The sequence below is a fragment of the Gracilinanus agilis genome, chromosome 5, assembly GCF_016433145.1.
Source record: "Gracilinanus agilis isolate LMUSP501 chromosome 5, AgileGrace, whole genome shotgun sequence".
Classification (NCBI taxonomy): domain Eukaryota; kingdom Metazoa; phylum Chordata; class Mammalia; order Didelphimorphia; family Didelphidae; genus Gracilinanus; species Gracilinanus agilis.
Window position 1 is genome coordinate 14,254,138 of NC_058134.1, and position 17,392 is coordinate 14,271,529.

General features: G+C 37.2%; 1 protein-coding gene across 1 annotated transcript in view; it reads right to left on the reverse strand.

Annotated features, from left to right (window-relative positions):
• Positions 1–17,392, reverse strand: part of FAM126A (family with sequence similarity 126 member A) — a 61,026-nt gene that overhangs the window by 13,513 nt on the left and 30,121 nt on the right. The window contains exons 6-10 of the mRNA XM_044678855.1: positions 13,631–13,746; positions 13,421–13,516; positions 9,940–10,056; positions 6,381–6,468; positions 5,792–5,951 (exon numbers count right to left, since the gene is read on the reverse strand). Of these exons, the coding sequence (XP_044534790.1) occupies positions 5,792–5,951; positions 6,381–6,468; positions 9,940–10,056; positions 13,421–13,516; positions 13,631–13,746 (577 nt within the window). The remainder of the gene's footprint in view (positions 1–5,791; positions 5,952–6,380; positions 6,469–9,939; positions 10,057–13,420; positions 13,517–13,630; positions 13,747–17,392) is intronic.

The following is a 17,392-nucleotide window of genomic DNA, read 5'->3' on the forward strand; positions in this document are numbered from 1 at the left end:
TCCTCATCTTCATATTCTCCCTTTCTCCCTTCCAGTCTCCCTCCCATCTAGAGCAGGTCTGAGAAGCTAGCCTTGGAAACAGCTGGGCTGGGTTTCTTCCTTATCTAGAGTGTTTCTTCCTTCCCCCAACCCCTTGAAGAAAGAAAACAAACCCAAAAGTTGGTAATCAATATAGTTCTTAATTTTCATTTAGAGGAAAAAAGTGGGCCTTCCATTCTAATGATACTCTACAAACATCTGCACTGAAACCGAATTGTTAAGTTTTTAAATAACTTCTCAAATATTCAAAATAAAAAGAAAAGCTTTGAAAAATAGGACTGAACAGTTTGTCTAAAGAACATTGGTTGAAAAGTGAAAAATTCTGATTACCAGTTAAATTTCCTGTCACATGGCTCCCAATCCCCAAAAGCTATCACAATGAAATGAAGACAGACAGACACAGGCACAGACACTCAGACACACACACCCAGCAGCAGCTCATATAAATTTTTCCAGGTTTTTCTGACCTTATTCTGTTCGATATTTGTTATGCTGATGATTTATGTGGGTTTCTTTTATATCCTGCAGCTTTTCCAAAGTTGTTAATTGTTTCTATTAGTTTTTTGGTTGATTCTCTGGGATTCTCTATGTATGCCGTCATGTCATCTGCAAAGAGTAATAACTGTTTCCTCATTGCCTAATTCCTTCAATGTCTTTTTCTGCTCTTACTAATATAACTAGCATTTCTAGTACAATATTAAATATTAATGGTGATAAGGACTTCCTTGCTTGACCCCTGATCTTACCGGGAAAGATTCTAGTTTATCCCCATTAAAGATAATTCTTGCCAATGGTTTTAGAGAGATGCTATTTGTCGCTTTAAGGAAGCTCCATTTATCCTGGTGTTTTCTAATGTTCTTATAAGGAATGGATGTTGTATTTTGTCAAAAGCTTTTTCTACATCTATTGAGAAAATCATATGGTTTCTGTTGCTTTTATTATGGAGATAGTCAATTATGCTGATAGTTTTCCTAATATTGAACCATTCCTACATTTCTGATATAAAACCCACCTGGTTATGGTGTAGGATCTTTGTGATATAAAGCTGAAATCTCCTTGCTAGTATTTTATTTATAATTTTTGCATATATATTTATTAGGAAGACTGGAGTATAGCGTTTTCCCCTGGTTTAGCTCCTTCTGGTTTAGGCATTAGTACTCTGTTTGTGTTATAAAAGGAATTTAGAAGAATTCCTTCTTCCCCTATTTTTCCAAATAGTTTATGTAATATTGTAGTTAATTGTTCTTTGAATGGTAGAAGTCATTTGTGAATTCCTCTGGCCCTAGGGCCTTTTTCTTAAAGAATTCTTTGATAGTTGGCTCAATTTCCTTTTCTGTGATATGATTGTTTAAGCATTATATTTCCACTTTTGTTAATCTGAGCAGCTTATATTTTTACAAATATTCTTCTTTTTCACTTAAGTTGTCAGATTTATTGGCATATAGCTGGGCAAAATAACTCCCAATAATTGCTTTATTTTCTTTTTCACTGGTTGTGATTTCAACTTTTTCATCTTTTATACTGGAAATTTTGTTTTCACCTTTTTAAAAATCAAAATAACCAATTATTATCTATTTTATTTAAAAAACAGTTCCTGGTCTTATTTATTATTAGTTCAATGGTTTTCCTACTTTTAATTTTATTAATCTCTCCTCTGATTTTCAGGATTTCCAATTTGGTATTTAGTTTTTTTAACCCATACCTTCTTTCTTAGAATCAATACCAAGTATTGGTTCTAGGACAGAAGAGTGGTAAGGGCTAAGAAATTGGGGTTAAATGACTTGCTCAGGGTCACACAGCTAAGACGTGTCTGAGGTCAGATTTGAATCCAGGACTAGCCATTTCCAGACTTGGCTCTCTTTTCACTGAGCTAGCTAGTTGCCCCTGGTGTTTAATTTTTAATTTGTTCTTTTCTAGATTTTTTTAGTTGCATGTCCAATTCACTGGTCTGCACTTTCTCTTATTTTACTGATGTAAGCATTTTGAGATACACATTTTCCCCTAAAGTTTAGCTTTGCTACATCCTGTAAATTTTGGAATGTTGTCTCCTCATTGTCATTTTCTTTAATGAGATTATTGACTATTTCTCCGATTCGTTCTTTGACCCATTCATTCTTTAGCATAATATTATTTCATTTCCAATTAATTTTTAGACTTTCTGCTGGTTTTTGTTGAATGTAATTTTGATTGCATTATGGTCTGAAAAGGAACACACATAACAGCAAACTTCAGTTAGTGTTAAGAGAATGTTTGTAAGCACAATCAGAGCCACATACACAAATGCCCACATATCTATTTGGTCAGACAGTACTTACTGCATCTAATGACCCTGCTTGGCAACTGGCCCTATAATATTAGGGGGAGGACACATCTAGTCAAAGAATGGAATTAGACCAAAGATAACGTTAGGAAAGAAAAATGCAGAGATGTGAGTAACAGAGAGAAAAACTACCCAAAGAACAAGGAGTTATAAGGCAATCTTAAGCCTCTAGCACTTCCTGTCTTCTCTATAGTTTAGAAGGCTAAGATTGAAAAACATCTTCAGAAACCATAATAATAAATGGCTTTTTTTCAGATATTGAAAATGGTCTAAAGTAATATGACCTTCTAATGCATGGACCCAAATGTCTGACAAATCTTTTTTGGACTGTTTTTTTTTCTTTTTTTTTTTTAAACCTTCACCTTATATCTTAGTATCAATTATAAGACAGAAGAGCAGCAAGGACTAGACAATGGAAACTAAGGGACTTGCCCAGGGTCACACAGCTAGGAATTATTTGAGGCCAGATTTGAACCCAGGCCTTCCCAACTCTGGGCCTGGCACTCTATGCACTGTCTGTTTCCATGGAGAGGAGGTCCTCTTTTCCGAGGGAAATCACATCTCCTCTTCTCTCTTCTTCCTTTCCTCTTGCCACCCCCTTTTCCTTCTGGCTGCTATCTCCCAAGCCAGGATTGCCCACTTTTTGCCTTATATCAGCAAATATGGAGCACTGGGTAGAGTCAATGAGAACAAGAGAAAAAGCAGAAAGGGAAGGGGAAGAAGGAACAAAATGAGAAATGAAAATAAGAAGAAAAGTGGCAGACTGGGAGGAAGAAAAGAAGAGAGATGGAAAGGAAATGCAGAGAGGAGATCCCTTACTTTCTGACAGCGCCAATCATCACAGGTTCTAGTGCTGGAGCTGCTGATCCTTCAGACCACAAAGATCAAGACCATGGAAGGGTCAAACATCCTACCTTGACTGAACTTGGGGAACAAATCGGAAAAAGAAAATAAGCCTCTAGCCAAAGAAAGCAGCCCAAAGCACCTGGGGAATTAGAGGAGGGGGCCCTAGACCCAGTAGGCAAGGGGCTTCAAAGGAAGAATCTGGACCTTAAGGTCAAGCGAGCATTCATTGATGAAGCACTTCTTATGTGCCAATCCTTGGGCACAGCAGTGGGCAAACCTGGACTCTGGATCCACTTTGCAGGCCTGAAATCTCCTTGCCTAAATACAACATTCATCCTCATGGATCCTTATCAGTAAGACTGCTCCAGCTTTTATGCTTTGGTTGTAAGGAATAATCAAATAATAGCAACAGGAAGGCCTCAGCATAAGAAGGAGCCCCCTCCCCCAAGAATTGCCAATGATGATAAGACATGTGTTGGCCTTAAAGAGGATCTATTTGGATCTGATGACATACCAAAAAATATAAATAGAAAGGTGATCACAGAGCAATCTCTTCTCTTTTGAAAAAAATTAGGATTATTCCTGCAAATAATACATTTTGTGAACTTTGATGATCATTTACCGTAGTATATATTTTCGAAATGTATCTAGGTTTACATTTTCTGGTTAATTTGTTTTTTAATGAAGGGGATGTTTAGCCTAGAGGAGAGAAAATTTCATGGCTAAGAAAAACCTAATAGAAGAGAAAAACTATAGTTTTAAAATGTCTGAAGGGATGGAATGTGGGGGAAAAAACCCCAGATGTTCAGTCATAATCTGCCTGCCCAATAATGGAACAGAGCTATCTAGGAAGGTAGAGAGTTCCCTGTCATTAGAGAAGTCCAAACATGGGCCAGCTGAGCACATGTCAGGAATGGTAAGCATTGGATGAGATGACTTCTGAGGTCTCTTTCAACACTGAGATTCTAGTTCTCATTTCTAATACTTTGGAAAGTTTCCATCGCAGTGTGATTCTCTCTCTGTTCATCTTGTCAAGACAACCAATTAGAAAGGCAAAGCTAGTTTCTCGGGTAGAATTTCCAGCTGATCTGCTGGAGAGTGAGGCGCCTGTGGATTTGGATTGGGCAACCCGTCATCGTTGGCACAGATTAGACAAAACCCACAGCTCTGCTTATCAATGATTACAGCAACAAGCAAATCAAGCTGCAACATGCTCTCACTTGCACTCGAGTGGGTTTCTATCTTTTCCTCACCCCTCTCTGTGTCTAAGACAGTAGCATTGTTTTTTAAGATGACAAATATTTGCACTGAAGTATCTGAGTTATCACTAAAAGTGACTAGTAGGTTTTAGGACAGAGAGTCACATATGGCTTGTTTGTTTTAAACCACCAACTGATGTCTTACTAATAGGAAATATTAACATTTTTGTATCTTTCTTGAAGTGTCTAAAAAATCCAGGGCATCAATTGAAATTGTGGAAGAATTCATTGAAAAGAGAAAATTTCTTTACTCCCACAGTCATTTAATCAAGCTGCCTGGTTTTTTCTGCCGCCTCATTCACCCCAGGGGGCAACTCCTTATTTCCTATTTCCTGGAAGAGTCTCATTTGTCTCCTTTGCTTATTTTCCCTTAGCTCCAGAGAACAAAGTGGCAGCGGAAATCAGATTCACCAACAAAAACAGGAGCTACCATGACTATCTTGGTCAATCAAAAGAGGATTGGGAAATGGGTTTGGTTTCATTTTTTTCTGCCCCCAAATAAGCCCTTGCATATTAAAAGCTGCTTCCTAGGAAAGTGCTATTTCCCCCCCCCCCCCACACACACACCCCTCCAATCTAGAATCACCCTTTGAGGAAAGGATGAAGAGAGAAGATGATGAAGAGGAGAAAAAAGATGAAGAAGAAAAGGATACACGAAGGACAGAAGTTAGGAAAGAGAAGGGAGGTAGAGGAGAGAGCACGAAGAAAGACTGGCAAAGGCCAGCAAAATGTAAAATAATGAAAGTAATGAACTGTTGAAACAATGATAGATTTTACAAAGAAAAATCTAATTCCAAAGAAATAGAAAGGCTTGAAGCTGCTGTTATATTGTGATATTCCTTAACCAGGAAAAAGAAAAAACCTTAAAACCACTGCTATTCTGCCTCAACCCATCCGCCTACCTGCTGGTACAGTAATTTAGCAATCAGAACCATTATTAAGCAACATTCGGTGTGTAGCCATTCACAGAAGCACAAAAGCCAAAAATAACGAATGAGTGCAATTACAGTTTTCCATTTGAATTACACCTCTTCCATTTGAAATAAAAATGTTTGAAAAATAAATCAAAGCTAATTTTCATTCACTAACATGTTATGCAAAACATATATGCGGTATGCACAAAGCAGGTGAGTTCTCCCTAGTGCCTAAGGCACGCTTTGATAACAAATTACATAGATCCTTGGAGGGTCGTTAACACTTTCCAGGCCATTAAAGTACCATTTACTTACATACTGAACTCTCTGAAGTAATGATATAAAGATAAGAGAATCTGGTTTTTTAATATTTTGCAATTAACAATCATCTTGTTAGAGCACATATTTCTCACCATGTCTTTTCCATCTATGCCCTCTTATTGACAGGCTGGTTACTGCATTTCTGGATATTTTCAATGAAGATGGTGTAATTTCAACCTGAATGCATCTTTTACCATCCTTAGCAGATGTCATGGCAACTGTAGGCAATGAAGTCTTTATTGCATTAGCAACCTAAGAAGGAAAGATACGACTTAAAATGATCAACATCAAATAAATAAATAGGTATCAAGTTTTAAATCCCGTTACCCTTTTAAGGAAAGGCCTGAGTGAATAAATCTATAGACTCTCCAGAAAACATGAGCAGACAAAAGTCTTGGTATGTTCATTTAGATGCCAACTAAACAAGTCAAAACTTGTGGACACGCACCTATGTATGGAATGCAATGACTTATTCCAGAGCCAGAAAGGTACTTAATGATGGTCTCAGAATGCTTTAATAATTATGGAGTTCCTTTTCATGTATAACATTTCATTGCCCAGCAAGACAAGGTGCTAAATTACTGAGAATTCGGAGTAGGTTTCCTACACTGGGAATGGCAGCTTCACTGCTTATCCTAATTCAAAAGTTGAAAAATCCAGAATGAGTCATGCAGCACGTACCAGCAATGGTTCAGGATACAATTCCAACTGGGCTCTGTACAGGACATCTTCCAGTGCCATCTGGGCCAGATCCCACTCTCCATTATAACTACAAAAATTAAATCCAAAGTGTATAACTTTCTTCATTCATTCTATATAGTTAGACAACATCATAACTAGACATTATATTTATTTTCTGTAAGAGCGACAGCTAACTGTATTAGTAAGCACACTGCCTCTCCATTCCATTCTCTGAAACAGTTTCAAATCTCTGAATTCCTTTCTAACATATTGAGGCTTGTGAATAGTAATAAAATGAAATTTTATATTTGTCTTTTTTTCTTCTAAAGAACATTTTTCTATTTATAGAATGGAAGTTGAGCAAACAAGATACAACTTCAAAGTAGTTCAAAGTGTAACATGCTATATATTCTGGAATGAACATTCAAAACAGCATGTGGCTTAACTGCCAACAACTCCCCCAGCCTTTACTGGGAATCTACAACTAATGAGCCCTTGTTATTCCTAAGGATTCTGATAAAGTGGTTCTGAAGTACATGATGCTACAGTTTCATTGATATACTCATGGTTTTGAACTTCTATGAAGCATAAACTGTCCATGAAGATGAAGGGCTATTTCAGAGATAGAACCAAACCAGACACAAGCCCAACCAATGAATGATCAGGATGGATGGTGGCTATATTGTACCACCTTCTGTGCCCAAATCCAGGAGCTGCCACCTATGAAAAGACAGTGCTGGAGAAGGTTGGCTTGTCACTTGGACAAGAAGTAGCAGGGAGCAAGACACTGCTCCTGGAGGATAAACTTTGAGCCCTTTACCCCTTTTTGTGGCAGATATAGGACTGGCAAAGAGAAAAATTATACTGATCCATTCAGATTTTCCCTCAAAAGATAGATTCATGCAGAAAGCTTCATTCATTCAACAAATGTTCACTAAGCAGTGACCAGGTCTCATGCACTATGCTAGCCAACAGGGATAAAAAGACAAACATGAAATAATCCTCCACTCACAAGTCTTCCACTCTGTTGGAGATGAAAACAATACAGACAGACATAGAAAAGCAAATACAAAGGGATTTCCAGAGTGGCAGGGAAGTGTAGCACCAGTATATAAGAAGGAAGGAATCATGAAAGGCCTCCTGGAAGAGGTGGTATCTGAGGAGTCAAAGAAACAGGGGGAAGAAAAAAGGCACTTCTAGGCCAAAGTTTGGTGATGCTAGATGGAATGTTGTGCTGGGGGCAGCAAATGGGCCAGATGGACTAGAAAGCAGAGTATGGGAAGCATAATGGGCAATGAGCCTAGAAAGGGAGGCTGGAGACAGAATGAAAAAGGCTTTAAATACCCAACTTGAGACTATAGATTAGATCCTAGAGGGAACCAATTAAGCTTCTGCACAGGAGCATGAGGTGGCTAGGCCTGGGCTTTAGGGATGGCAATTTGGCAGGCTACTTCGAAGAAGAAGAGTTTGAATAAAAAGACTTTTAAAAAATCTCTAATCCTCATTTGGGGATTAAAGATGTTCTGTGTGGCAGGTGAGGGAGGCCATCAGGAAATGTAAAGGATGATGTGGCCTCAGTCAGTGAAATCTGTATCAGAATGCACCTGGCACAGAAATGGCGGCCCCTTCTATAATGGTGTCTCCCTAAACTCTTCCAGGGAGCCCAATTGGTTCAGTAAGTTGAAGATAAGGATTTTGTGAGGAAATATTGGTGTTGAACATATTTTTCTTTAAAATTTTGAATTCTAGGAATTCTCTGCTTCTCCATCACTGCTTCTTGGCTTCCCTCGATTTCTACCAGGCACAGTTACAATTCCACCTTCTCCAAGAAGCCTAACACCTTCCCTCATGCTGAGTGGTTCCCCTTTGTCCTGAGCCCTCTGCCATGTTGTCTCCCCCATTAGGTAGGCAGTGTGTGCTCCCTCAGCCCAGGGACTTTTTTTGCCTTTCTTGGTATCCCTGGGTGCTTAGCCCAGTGCCTGGCACATAACAGGCCCTTGACAAATGCTTGTTGACTGACAAATTATGTATCCAAAAATACAACAATCTGTGGGTATAAAAATGGACTTAACTTCCTGTTTGACTTAGAAATGTTTCTAACCTTTCCTTTATACTGGAGTTATCAAGTGGCACGATCCCTTGGGTTGGTATTTTGTTTTTATGTGGAATATACCAGTAGCACTCCACCTGTTGTGTGGTGAAGTTTGTCTCTGGCTGCAAAGGGAAGCTATTGAAAGTCAGCCATGGGGCCATGCCCGGGGTCCGGTGAGGCAGGGCACCAAAGAGGGTGTAATAGGTGGGGAGGGGAGTATATCACAAGGATTGCTTGTGAAGATGGCTTTTAAAGTAATTGCACGTGTTAATACCAGAACACTCCACTCCCTGTGTCAGATTTGGAAGGAGCAGGTGCTCAATAAATACTCGACTGTCTGACATAGGTTACGTTTGTGTACGAGTAATGTAAAAGAGTTTTCATCATCTTGTCTCAGGTATACAAAGGTCTTATCTCAGCTCTGATGGTTGGTCTCCAACAAATGAGTGGTCTCAACATACAGCTCTCATGTAAGGTGAGATTAATTATAAGTGGCAGCTGTCATCTATTGGGGAGCATCAGAAGATATTTCTACAAACCATATGAAATATGTAAATAAGATATGCTGTCCTCTCAGTTCCCAGAAATATGAAGCAGTTTTCATTTTTCTCCCTTCTAAGCCCAAGCAAATATTATTACCCTCAGTAAATCAATAAAGACTTCTGAAAACCTAAAAGAATATGTTTTCCTAAAGTCCTATGCAGACTTAATTGTGATTCTAGAGATGACAGATCTTCCTAGGTACAACAGGATGAAAGGAATAGAGAGAAGAATAAAATCTTTACTTTCACTGTCAGATTAAGGGCACAATGTCTGACTTCCTCCTGCTAGCTAAAGATCCCTTTGTTCGACAAACATTTATTAAGCATTACTGTGCTGAATAAATTCCAACCAACTAGAAATTCACTTGTTTTATATAATCATGACAAACAACTTTCTATAAGTATGCTAAAATATTTATGTTCTTAGTTTCTCATATAATCATGAGAGGCTTTGGAAAGCCAGTCTAAAGATCATGAAGTCAGAGAACTTTCTAAAAAGCAATGCAATTTTCCAGAAAACATGTAAAGTGAATAAAGGATAAAAGAGAAGAAAAGAATTATATGGGCATTCACCTAAGTCTTACTAAGTCTTATTTGATCCCCAACTGAATGAATGAAGCAAGATTTAGACTTTGCTTAAAATTCTCCTCTATTATAAAATATATTAATGCTGTTATAATCTATTTCTTGGTGACATACAGAATCTTTCAACCATTCTAAAAAACTTTTCTGAAGCAAGCTTTTGTCAAGAGTTTAATTCCATTCCTTTTATACAAAAATACCTAAATTGTAAATCTTAGAAGAGTAATTGAAAGAGGTTATTCTATCCTAGTACTGTAATCTAATTTACCACAGAGTACATTAACAGATGGCACTCTCTCCAAAAGATCAAAAGTTATATAGTTTGTACACGTGATAAACTTACAAGGCAAAATAAATTCCTGTTAACATTTGCACCATGAATTCTGCAGAAACTGGGATCTTGTAATTAATCTCTTGGTATGCTCTCAGGCGTTGTTGAGGAAAACCACAAATGCAAATTCTGGAAAAAATTAAATATTATGTTAATAAATTTGATCAATTAATTAATGTATTCCTTAACATTGTAAATTAATTTGCTTAGTACATTTCCACCAGAAATTTAAAATTTATAACTTTTTCCAAAAAAGTTTTTTCTTAGATGAATTGAATAGATACATATACACATATACAAATATATGTGTGTATATATGTATATATATAAACATGCATGTATATGTACCCACACGGGTTTGTATATGCACCAGGTCAGGCCATATTACCATCTTGTAGGGGAACCAGCCCATTCTGATGCTTAATGATAAACACTCCAGACTCTAGAAGTCAGCTAAATGGTGATCAAAATATCAATGACCCAAAATGAAAGGATTGGCTGGGCCATGACTTGCTCATTTCTCATGATTTAACAGAGTCTGAAGGTGCCAAGTACCCTCTCTTGGTCAAGTCAACACTTTCAGTTCCACACTAGGTCCTGCCTTTTATGACATGACTTACTCTCAGTAGAGAAGTAGGCAATGGGGGTTCTCATGAAGTCCACATAAAAGAGTTCCCCAGAGTAGGAACTTTTCCTAACCAGCATTTCCAGAAGGAGGAAGAGATGAAAATGAAGAAGAAAGGAGGAGGAGGAGGAGGAGGAGAATGGCAATGGATGTCTTCCTGGCTCTATTCCTAGGGTGATTGTGTTTCAAGGACTGAGTGGAATCCTTGAGGCTTCACATATTTCCATTTCCTTAGCCTTTGTTATTCATTCAGTATGAAGTAGATTAGTAGAAATGTGTAGACTGTCTAAAAACTTCTTCCTTCTGAATGCAGCCATGAGGTACTATGCTTAGCAAACTATGGGAGGCACACTTCAATTTTTGTTTCTCAAAAAAAATATATCAAAATCAATGTTAGCACTTTTCTTTAAATGGCATTTTGCTTATTAGGGCCACCATGAAATGAACATTAGCTCCTTGTGTTTCTCTCTTCTAGTTCTTCAGAATTCTATCATTCCTTCCTTGCATCCCATCCTCTTTCTTGGGGATTTTCCTAGGAATCTGCTTGGCCCCTCAGACCCAATCATCCTGCTCTGGGGACCCAGGATTCTCCACTTCAATGGCAACATTAAAACCTGTTTTCACAAAGAGCACGAGCATCAGGACCACTTGATTTCTGCATTAAATTCCCACACAGAGGTTTTAAAAGAAATCCTGAAATCATGGAGGGAAATAAAGCCTTTGGAAATACTAGCAAGCTGCTTGCCAGCACTCCAAGGAGGCCTTTGTGGCATAATTTGTGCCTCTAGAGAAGAATGGGCTCTTCTGGCCCTCACTGTCATCAGCTCCCCAGTTCTTGGGGCAAGTTAGCAAAGATAATGGCCAACATGAGTTTTCTATTTATATATTTGACACATTCATTTATAATTAAGATATATTCTCTTCTACCTTAGAACCAATACTTAGTATCAATTCTAAGAGAGAAGGTAAGCATTAAAAATAACATTTTTTAAGGGGGAAGGGGCAGCTAGATGATTTATTGGATAGAAAGCCAGACCTAGAGATGGGGGTCCTGGATTCAAATATGGCTTCAGGCTCTTCCTAGCTGGGTGACCGTGGGCAAATCACTTAACCCCCATTGCCTAGCCCTTATCACTCTTCTGCCTTACAATCAGTTGAGACAGAAGGTAAGAGGTTTTTCATTTTTAAATATATTTGGTTCACTTGTTATACAGATAAAAGAAATGGAACTCAATGAGTCACAAATGCTTCGAAGCAAAAGCAGTCTCTCTCTTTGCTTCCCTGCCCCATCTTCAAGAGGCTCTTCTTGCCTAGCCTACCCCTATGGGAGTTAGTAAGATTTCCTTTCTGTTTCTCCCCTTCTTTCATTAAGTGAGTCCTATCAATTCCAGTCTACTAGCCTTTCCTCAGGCCTGCTGTAGGCCCTGGGCCCACAAAAACCCGCAGGTCAGGCCCAATGCTCAGTGCCATCTCCCTGGACCTGCAGAAAAAAAAAAAACAGCAGAACCCATCCAAAAGATCTCCTTGTGTTAATGTGAAAGTAGCCTGATTCTGAACCCAAGACCAGAAGACATTTTCTGTCTGCTCCTCCTTAGAGATTTTGACTATTCAAAGTAGAACAAACCAGGGGATCATCACAGCACAGCCCCAAGCAACCTCACAAATGAATGGGGCAAGTTTGTCAGAGATTGATGGAGATCAAAATAGCACTTAGCAGTGCCTTCAGGAAAGCATTTCAAGTAAGGCAAAGGTAAAGGCACAGGATAAGAGATGAGTAAGGAGCAGGGAGGAAAAAGTATAGGGCACTACAGCCAAGGGTTTAGGTTTGGGGTACAGGTTGGGCAAGACTGCATCACCTCAACCTCTTAAAAGTCAAAGAAGCAGATGAAGGGAGCCTCACACAATGCTGAGTAGGTCTGATGATCCGCTTTCCTCAGTATAGCATAACAAAGGGATAAAGGATTTGAAGTCAAGAGAACTGAGTTCAAAACCTGCCCTGTGATCTTGAACAAGTTAGAGCCTCTCTGAGCCACAGACAAATGGCTCTTCTTATTTACTATGTTAGAATAACTGCTAGAGGGAATTCCTGTGCTGATGAAACTAGATCCTGGAAGTACTGATATCCACATATTTGGTAGAGAAAGATAAAGCACATAATTCAGTATCACCTTCAAGAACAAGAAACCTAATTAAATTTTAATTGAGGAATCATCCAATTAAGGTATGAATCTAAGACTACAATCAAATTCTCCCATGAGTCTTTGGCTTTTCTTGGCTCTATCTTCTCCTCTGGTCCTCCCATTTTTTATCCTCTGCTTTCTTCCTCTGACTAGCTCCCAACACTCCAATGACTCCAAAAGACTTTCCGATAACCAATTTAATTTCAAACCCTTCATTTGTGTACTTTCAATGATTCCAGGTCAAGCTGAGTCAATAAGCATTTAGGAAGAGCCTAGCACAATATACCTAGCATTGTGAAGTTCCCAAAGGCATCTCCCCACTTTCACTTCCTATCTCTTAACTGGTAGAGAGTTTATAAAAATAAACCGAACAGCCACCACTCACCATTCTAACATAACATGGGTCCTAATGCGCAGAGATATGGATCCCTCATTACTAAGAGGATATGAAAATCATTCAATCAAATGAACATTTATTAAAAACCTACTTGTGCCAGGCACTATGCTAAGCACTACCAACCCTTTTATATATTTGGTAAGTTTCCTTTATTTAGCTAAATGTATTCTTTTTTGCAACTTTTCATTTTTAAAGTGTTGGAAAAAACAGAGCAAGGAAGTTATCACTGACAATATAACAAGTTAGTTTAGTGATACCAAATAAAAGCTCCAAATTCAGTTTTTAATTTACCTTGAACAAATTCGACATAGTGACTGAAGAGAAATATTAGGCATGTAGGTTAAGGCAGCATTGTAACACAATAAAAGGAATGTGAACACTTCAAACCTAGAAAGAAAACAAAAAAGAGTTCACAAAACCTTAATAACTATAATATAACAACAATAATATGTAAAATGATTCTTTGAGTATTATGTAACAAATTATATTTCCCAATCTTACCGATTCTGAGCTGTTAATGTCTCCCTTTGAGGATGAGGTCCACTGTAAACAACTTTTGATAAACCATGATGGAATAAAGCACTCTCTGTCAGAGCCATGGAACCAATGTTGGAAGGCTAAAGAAAAAACATATTTGAATAAAGCACCCACAATAAACATTCTTGGAAAATATGTCATTGAGGAAAAGTAATATAACTGGCATCTTTTCCAGTGGCAGGAAAAAAACAGTAGCAATGTAGGAATTGATGAGTTCTGTTCGTTTATCACTGTTTTAACCCTTTTATCTTTTGTCCAGTAAACTTTTTTGGGGGGGTATCCTTAGCTTTCCTACCCAACCCCCACTCATTTGGACCTTTGTCCTCCTGATGGTATTCATATAAGACTCTACCATATTCTGTCCATTTCTTTAAAATTTAAGTTGGTTGTGAGTTCTCTGGGTACTTATAGTAGTTTATATTTTTTAATATTTTATTTTCCCAATTACATGTAATAATAATTTTCAACATACATTTTCCAAACTTATAAGATCCAAATTGTCTCCTTTCCTCCTCCTGGAGATGGCAAGTAATTTGAACTGGGTTACAGATGTATTATCATGCAAAACAAGCTTCCATATTAGTCACTGCTGTAAGAGAATACTCATATAAAACCAACCCCCCCCCCAAAAAAAACCACAAACTAAAATGAAAAATAGTCTGCTTTTATCTGCATTTCAACTGCAACAATTCTTTCTCTGGAGGTGGATGGCATTCTTTAGTATAAGTCCTTCAGAATCATCCTAGATTATTGTATTGCTCAGAGTAAGTTGTCTTTCACAGTTAATCAATGTTCTCCTGGTTCTGCTTATTTCTCTCTGCCTCAGTTCATGTAGGATTTTCCACTTTTTCTGAAATCATCTTGTTCATTATTTCTCATAGCACAACAGTATTCCATCACCACCATATACCACAATTTGTTCAGTCATTCCAATTGATAGATATCCCCTCAATTTCCAATTCCTTGCCACCATTAAAAGAACTGCTATAAGTATTTATTTTTATATGATTGTAGTTTCTTTATATAACTAAAACTTAATCTTTCTTCCTCAATCAAATGGTTTCTTATTTTTAGGTCTTCAGAATTTAATTCTCGAGAACTTTCTACTCATCCTACACTGACTTTGCCTGGAGAATTTTAGTCCTTTCTCTGAACACTTTGAGATCCACTTTCTCCAAATTCAGGTTGTATGTCAGACTATTCTCAAATTTCCTTTCCCATTCTATTAAAAGTTCTAAAAAGGAGTGGTCATATTCCTCCAGAGTTTCCATCATTTCTACCTCCAACAAGTAATTCCTTCTGATTGATAAGAATCCCATCCAAAATAGATTTTTCCCTTTGTTGAGCCCTCCAGCTTTTGAAAGATGTAAAAAGATGACTTCCAGTGGAAAGGAGAAGAGAGAAAGAAGCCAGAGAACTCTTTATGGAAGCAGCATTCCACCTGGGTCTTGATAGGCAGGTTAGCTTTCAGTAGATGAGGACAGTGGAATCAAAATTCTAAGCATGAAGAACAGTGAGATCAAAGGCACAGAAGCCAAAAAAATAAATGGACTCTTCATGAAGTAACAGGTAATTTGGTTTGACTGAGATGGAGAATATATTTGGGATAAGTGTAAGTTAAAGTTGGAGGTACAACTGGAATAATATTACATAAAGCCTGAAGTGCAGAAGCCATTGACATTTCTGAGCAGCTAAGTGACATGAGATTGTCTGTGTATTCATTAATTAGGCAGGGCAGCTAAGGGGGTCGGTGGATAGAGCAGTGGACTCTGTAAGAACACTGTAAGAACAAAGTATGTATGTAGACAGCTACCTATAAAGAAATTTTATTTTTCACCTGAATTAGATAAGGATGGATGTACAAATGTGATATGCAAACAGAGTAAATGAATAATGCATTTGATGAGAAAAATTTGACCAGCCCAGAAATCATATAGGACTTGGCATAAAATTGTTGAAATAGACAATAAAATGTAATTGCCTCTCCTCTGTTTATTATAAGGGTAAAGAGGAGACAAGGAGTGAAAAATCTAGGGCAAAATACATGCAACAAATGTTAGATCAGAATATTATTGGTGAAATTTAATCAATTATGTAAAAAATTCGGGGGATATCCATTTCAAAGTTCTGAAGTTTTAAATCAATATCCATTGGGAGAAATTTAATATCAAGGTTAATACATACAAATTTTACAGATACAATAATCTAAATAGCAAAAGAGGTTTAGAAAAACAAGGTTACTAGTAATAAAAAAGATTTTTCTTCATTTCCCAAGCAACATACACCTACTAGGATACGAAGCCAAGATAAATCATAACATCAGGACACTTTTTAAATAATATTGCAAAAGATTTAAAACTTTCTACAAACCTATTAACCCCTTCCTCACAGTAAATTTAAAACCTAAGGTGTTAATTAGCAGTCTCATTGAATTTTGATCTGGTATGGAAAATAATACCGTAACCTAAGCAGTCACAAGTATTGGATTTTTGACAAAATTGTTATATATTGAGTGTTACCAAAACATGTACTTTATGCAAATATAATTCTGAAAAAAACTGAAAATAAGTATATAAATGCAAGCCTATGCTTAAAAAAGCAATTTGTTCAAAATTGATCATGTTTACTTACAATGATATATGATTTGTACTGTAACCTAAAAGTTTAAGGTAAATTGGTTATGGCAGTGTACAAAAGATATTATATCATGTATTAGGATAATGTTGACTCTCTTCCAAGTTACTGACCAGTCCCTGTACCCAGCCATCATTAATCAAGATAATGTTAGTGGAAATTTAACTCCCAACAGAATTGTTAACCTTTTTCTGTATAAATTGGGAAGAACTGCCAAATAGCTTAAGCATTGGTAGTGAGTATTGAAACTTAGAAAAAACTGGAAAATTATTGGAAAGAAAAATTGGTTATCATGACTTGTAAAGTCAAATCTTTTCATTGTATATGTAAATATTGGAAATTTTTCAGCACCAAGCTGCAACTGGTGAGATTTGCTGTTTAAGGTAAAAGCTTTTGGGATTGCACTAATATTATTTTTGAGTTTTGAATTCAGGCATAGTTGTCAGATCATTGAACTACATCCACCATCTAAAAGGAAAGAATAACCCTGACTCTTACCTGAAGTCAAACAGTGTTATAATCCTTTACCTGCTTTTTCCTTTCAAAGCAAATTGTTATAATCAAAGCAAAGTGAAATAATAATTGAAGCCTCAGAAATATGAATGTGTATAGCAATCAAATATGTTCCACTACCTACTTAAGAAAATGTACCCTTCCCCAAGTTTCAATCGGAGTTAAAATGAATCTCTTGTAAGTTAATTCATTTGGATAATAACTGAATGACAACAACAAAAAAAAACAGAATTATAATATGGGAGTTGAAGTTTTGTTTTTATTTACACAAGAAATGAACACCTAGAGCAGAGAACCTTCTGGGAACAGCCAAATGTGAAAAACCCAGAGGACTGCTCCAAAGACCCCAGTCACCAAAGCCTATGATTTGGAGACAAGCCAAAAGAACAGTTCATGTGGCAGAACAATCCCTAGAGGTAGCAAGCCTCACTAAGAATGGTCAATCTTAACTATTAATCCCAGCCCAATTATTACTATTGTTGTGGTTCAGCTACCTTGAAAAATGTAACTTATAATGATGTACGACCTTGTATTCTGATATTAGGTATAATTATTTCTGTATCAAATGTAAGTTTTCAA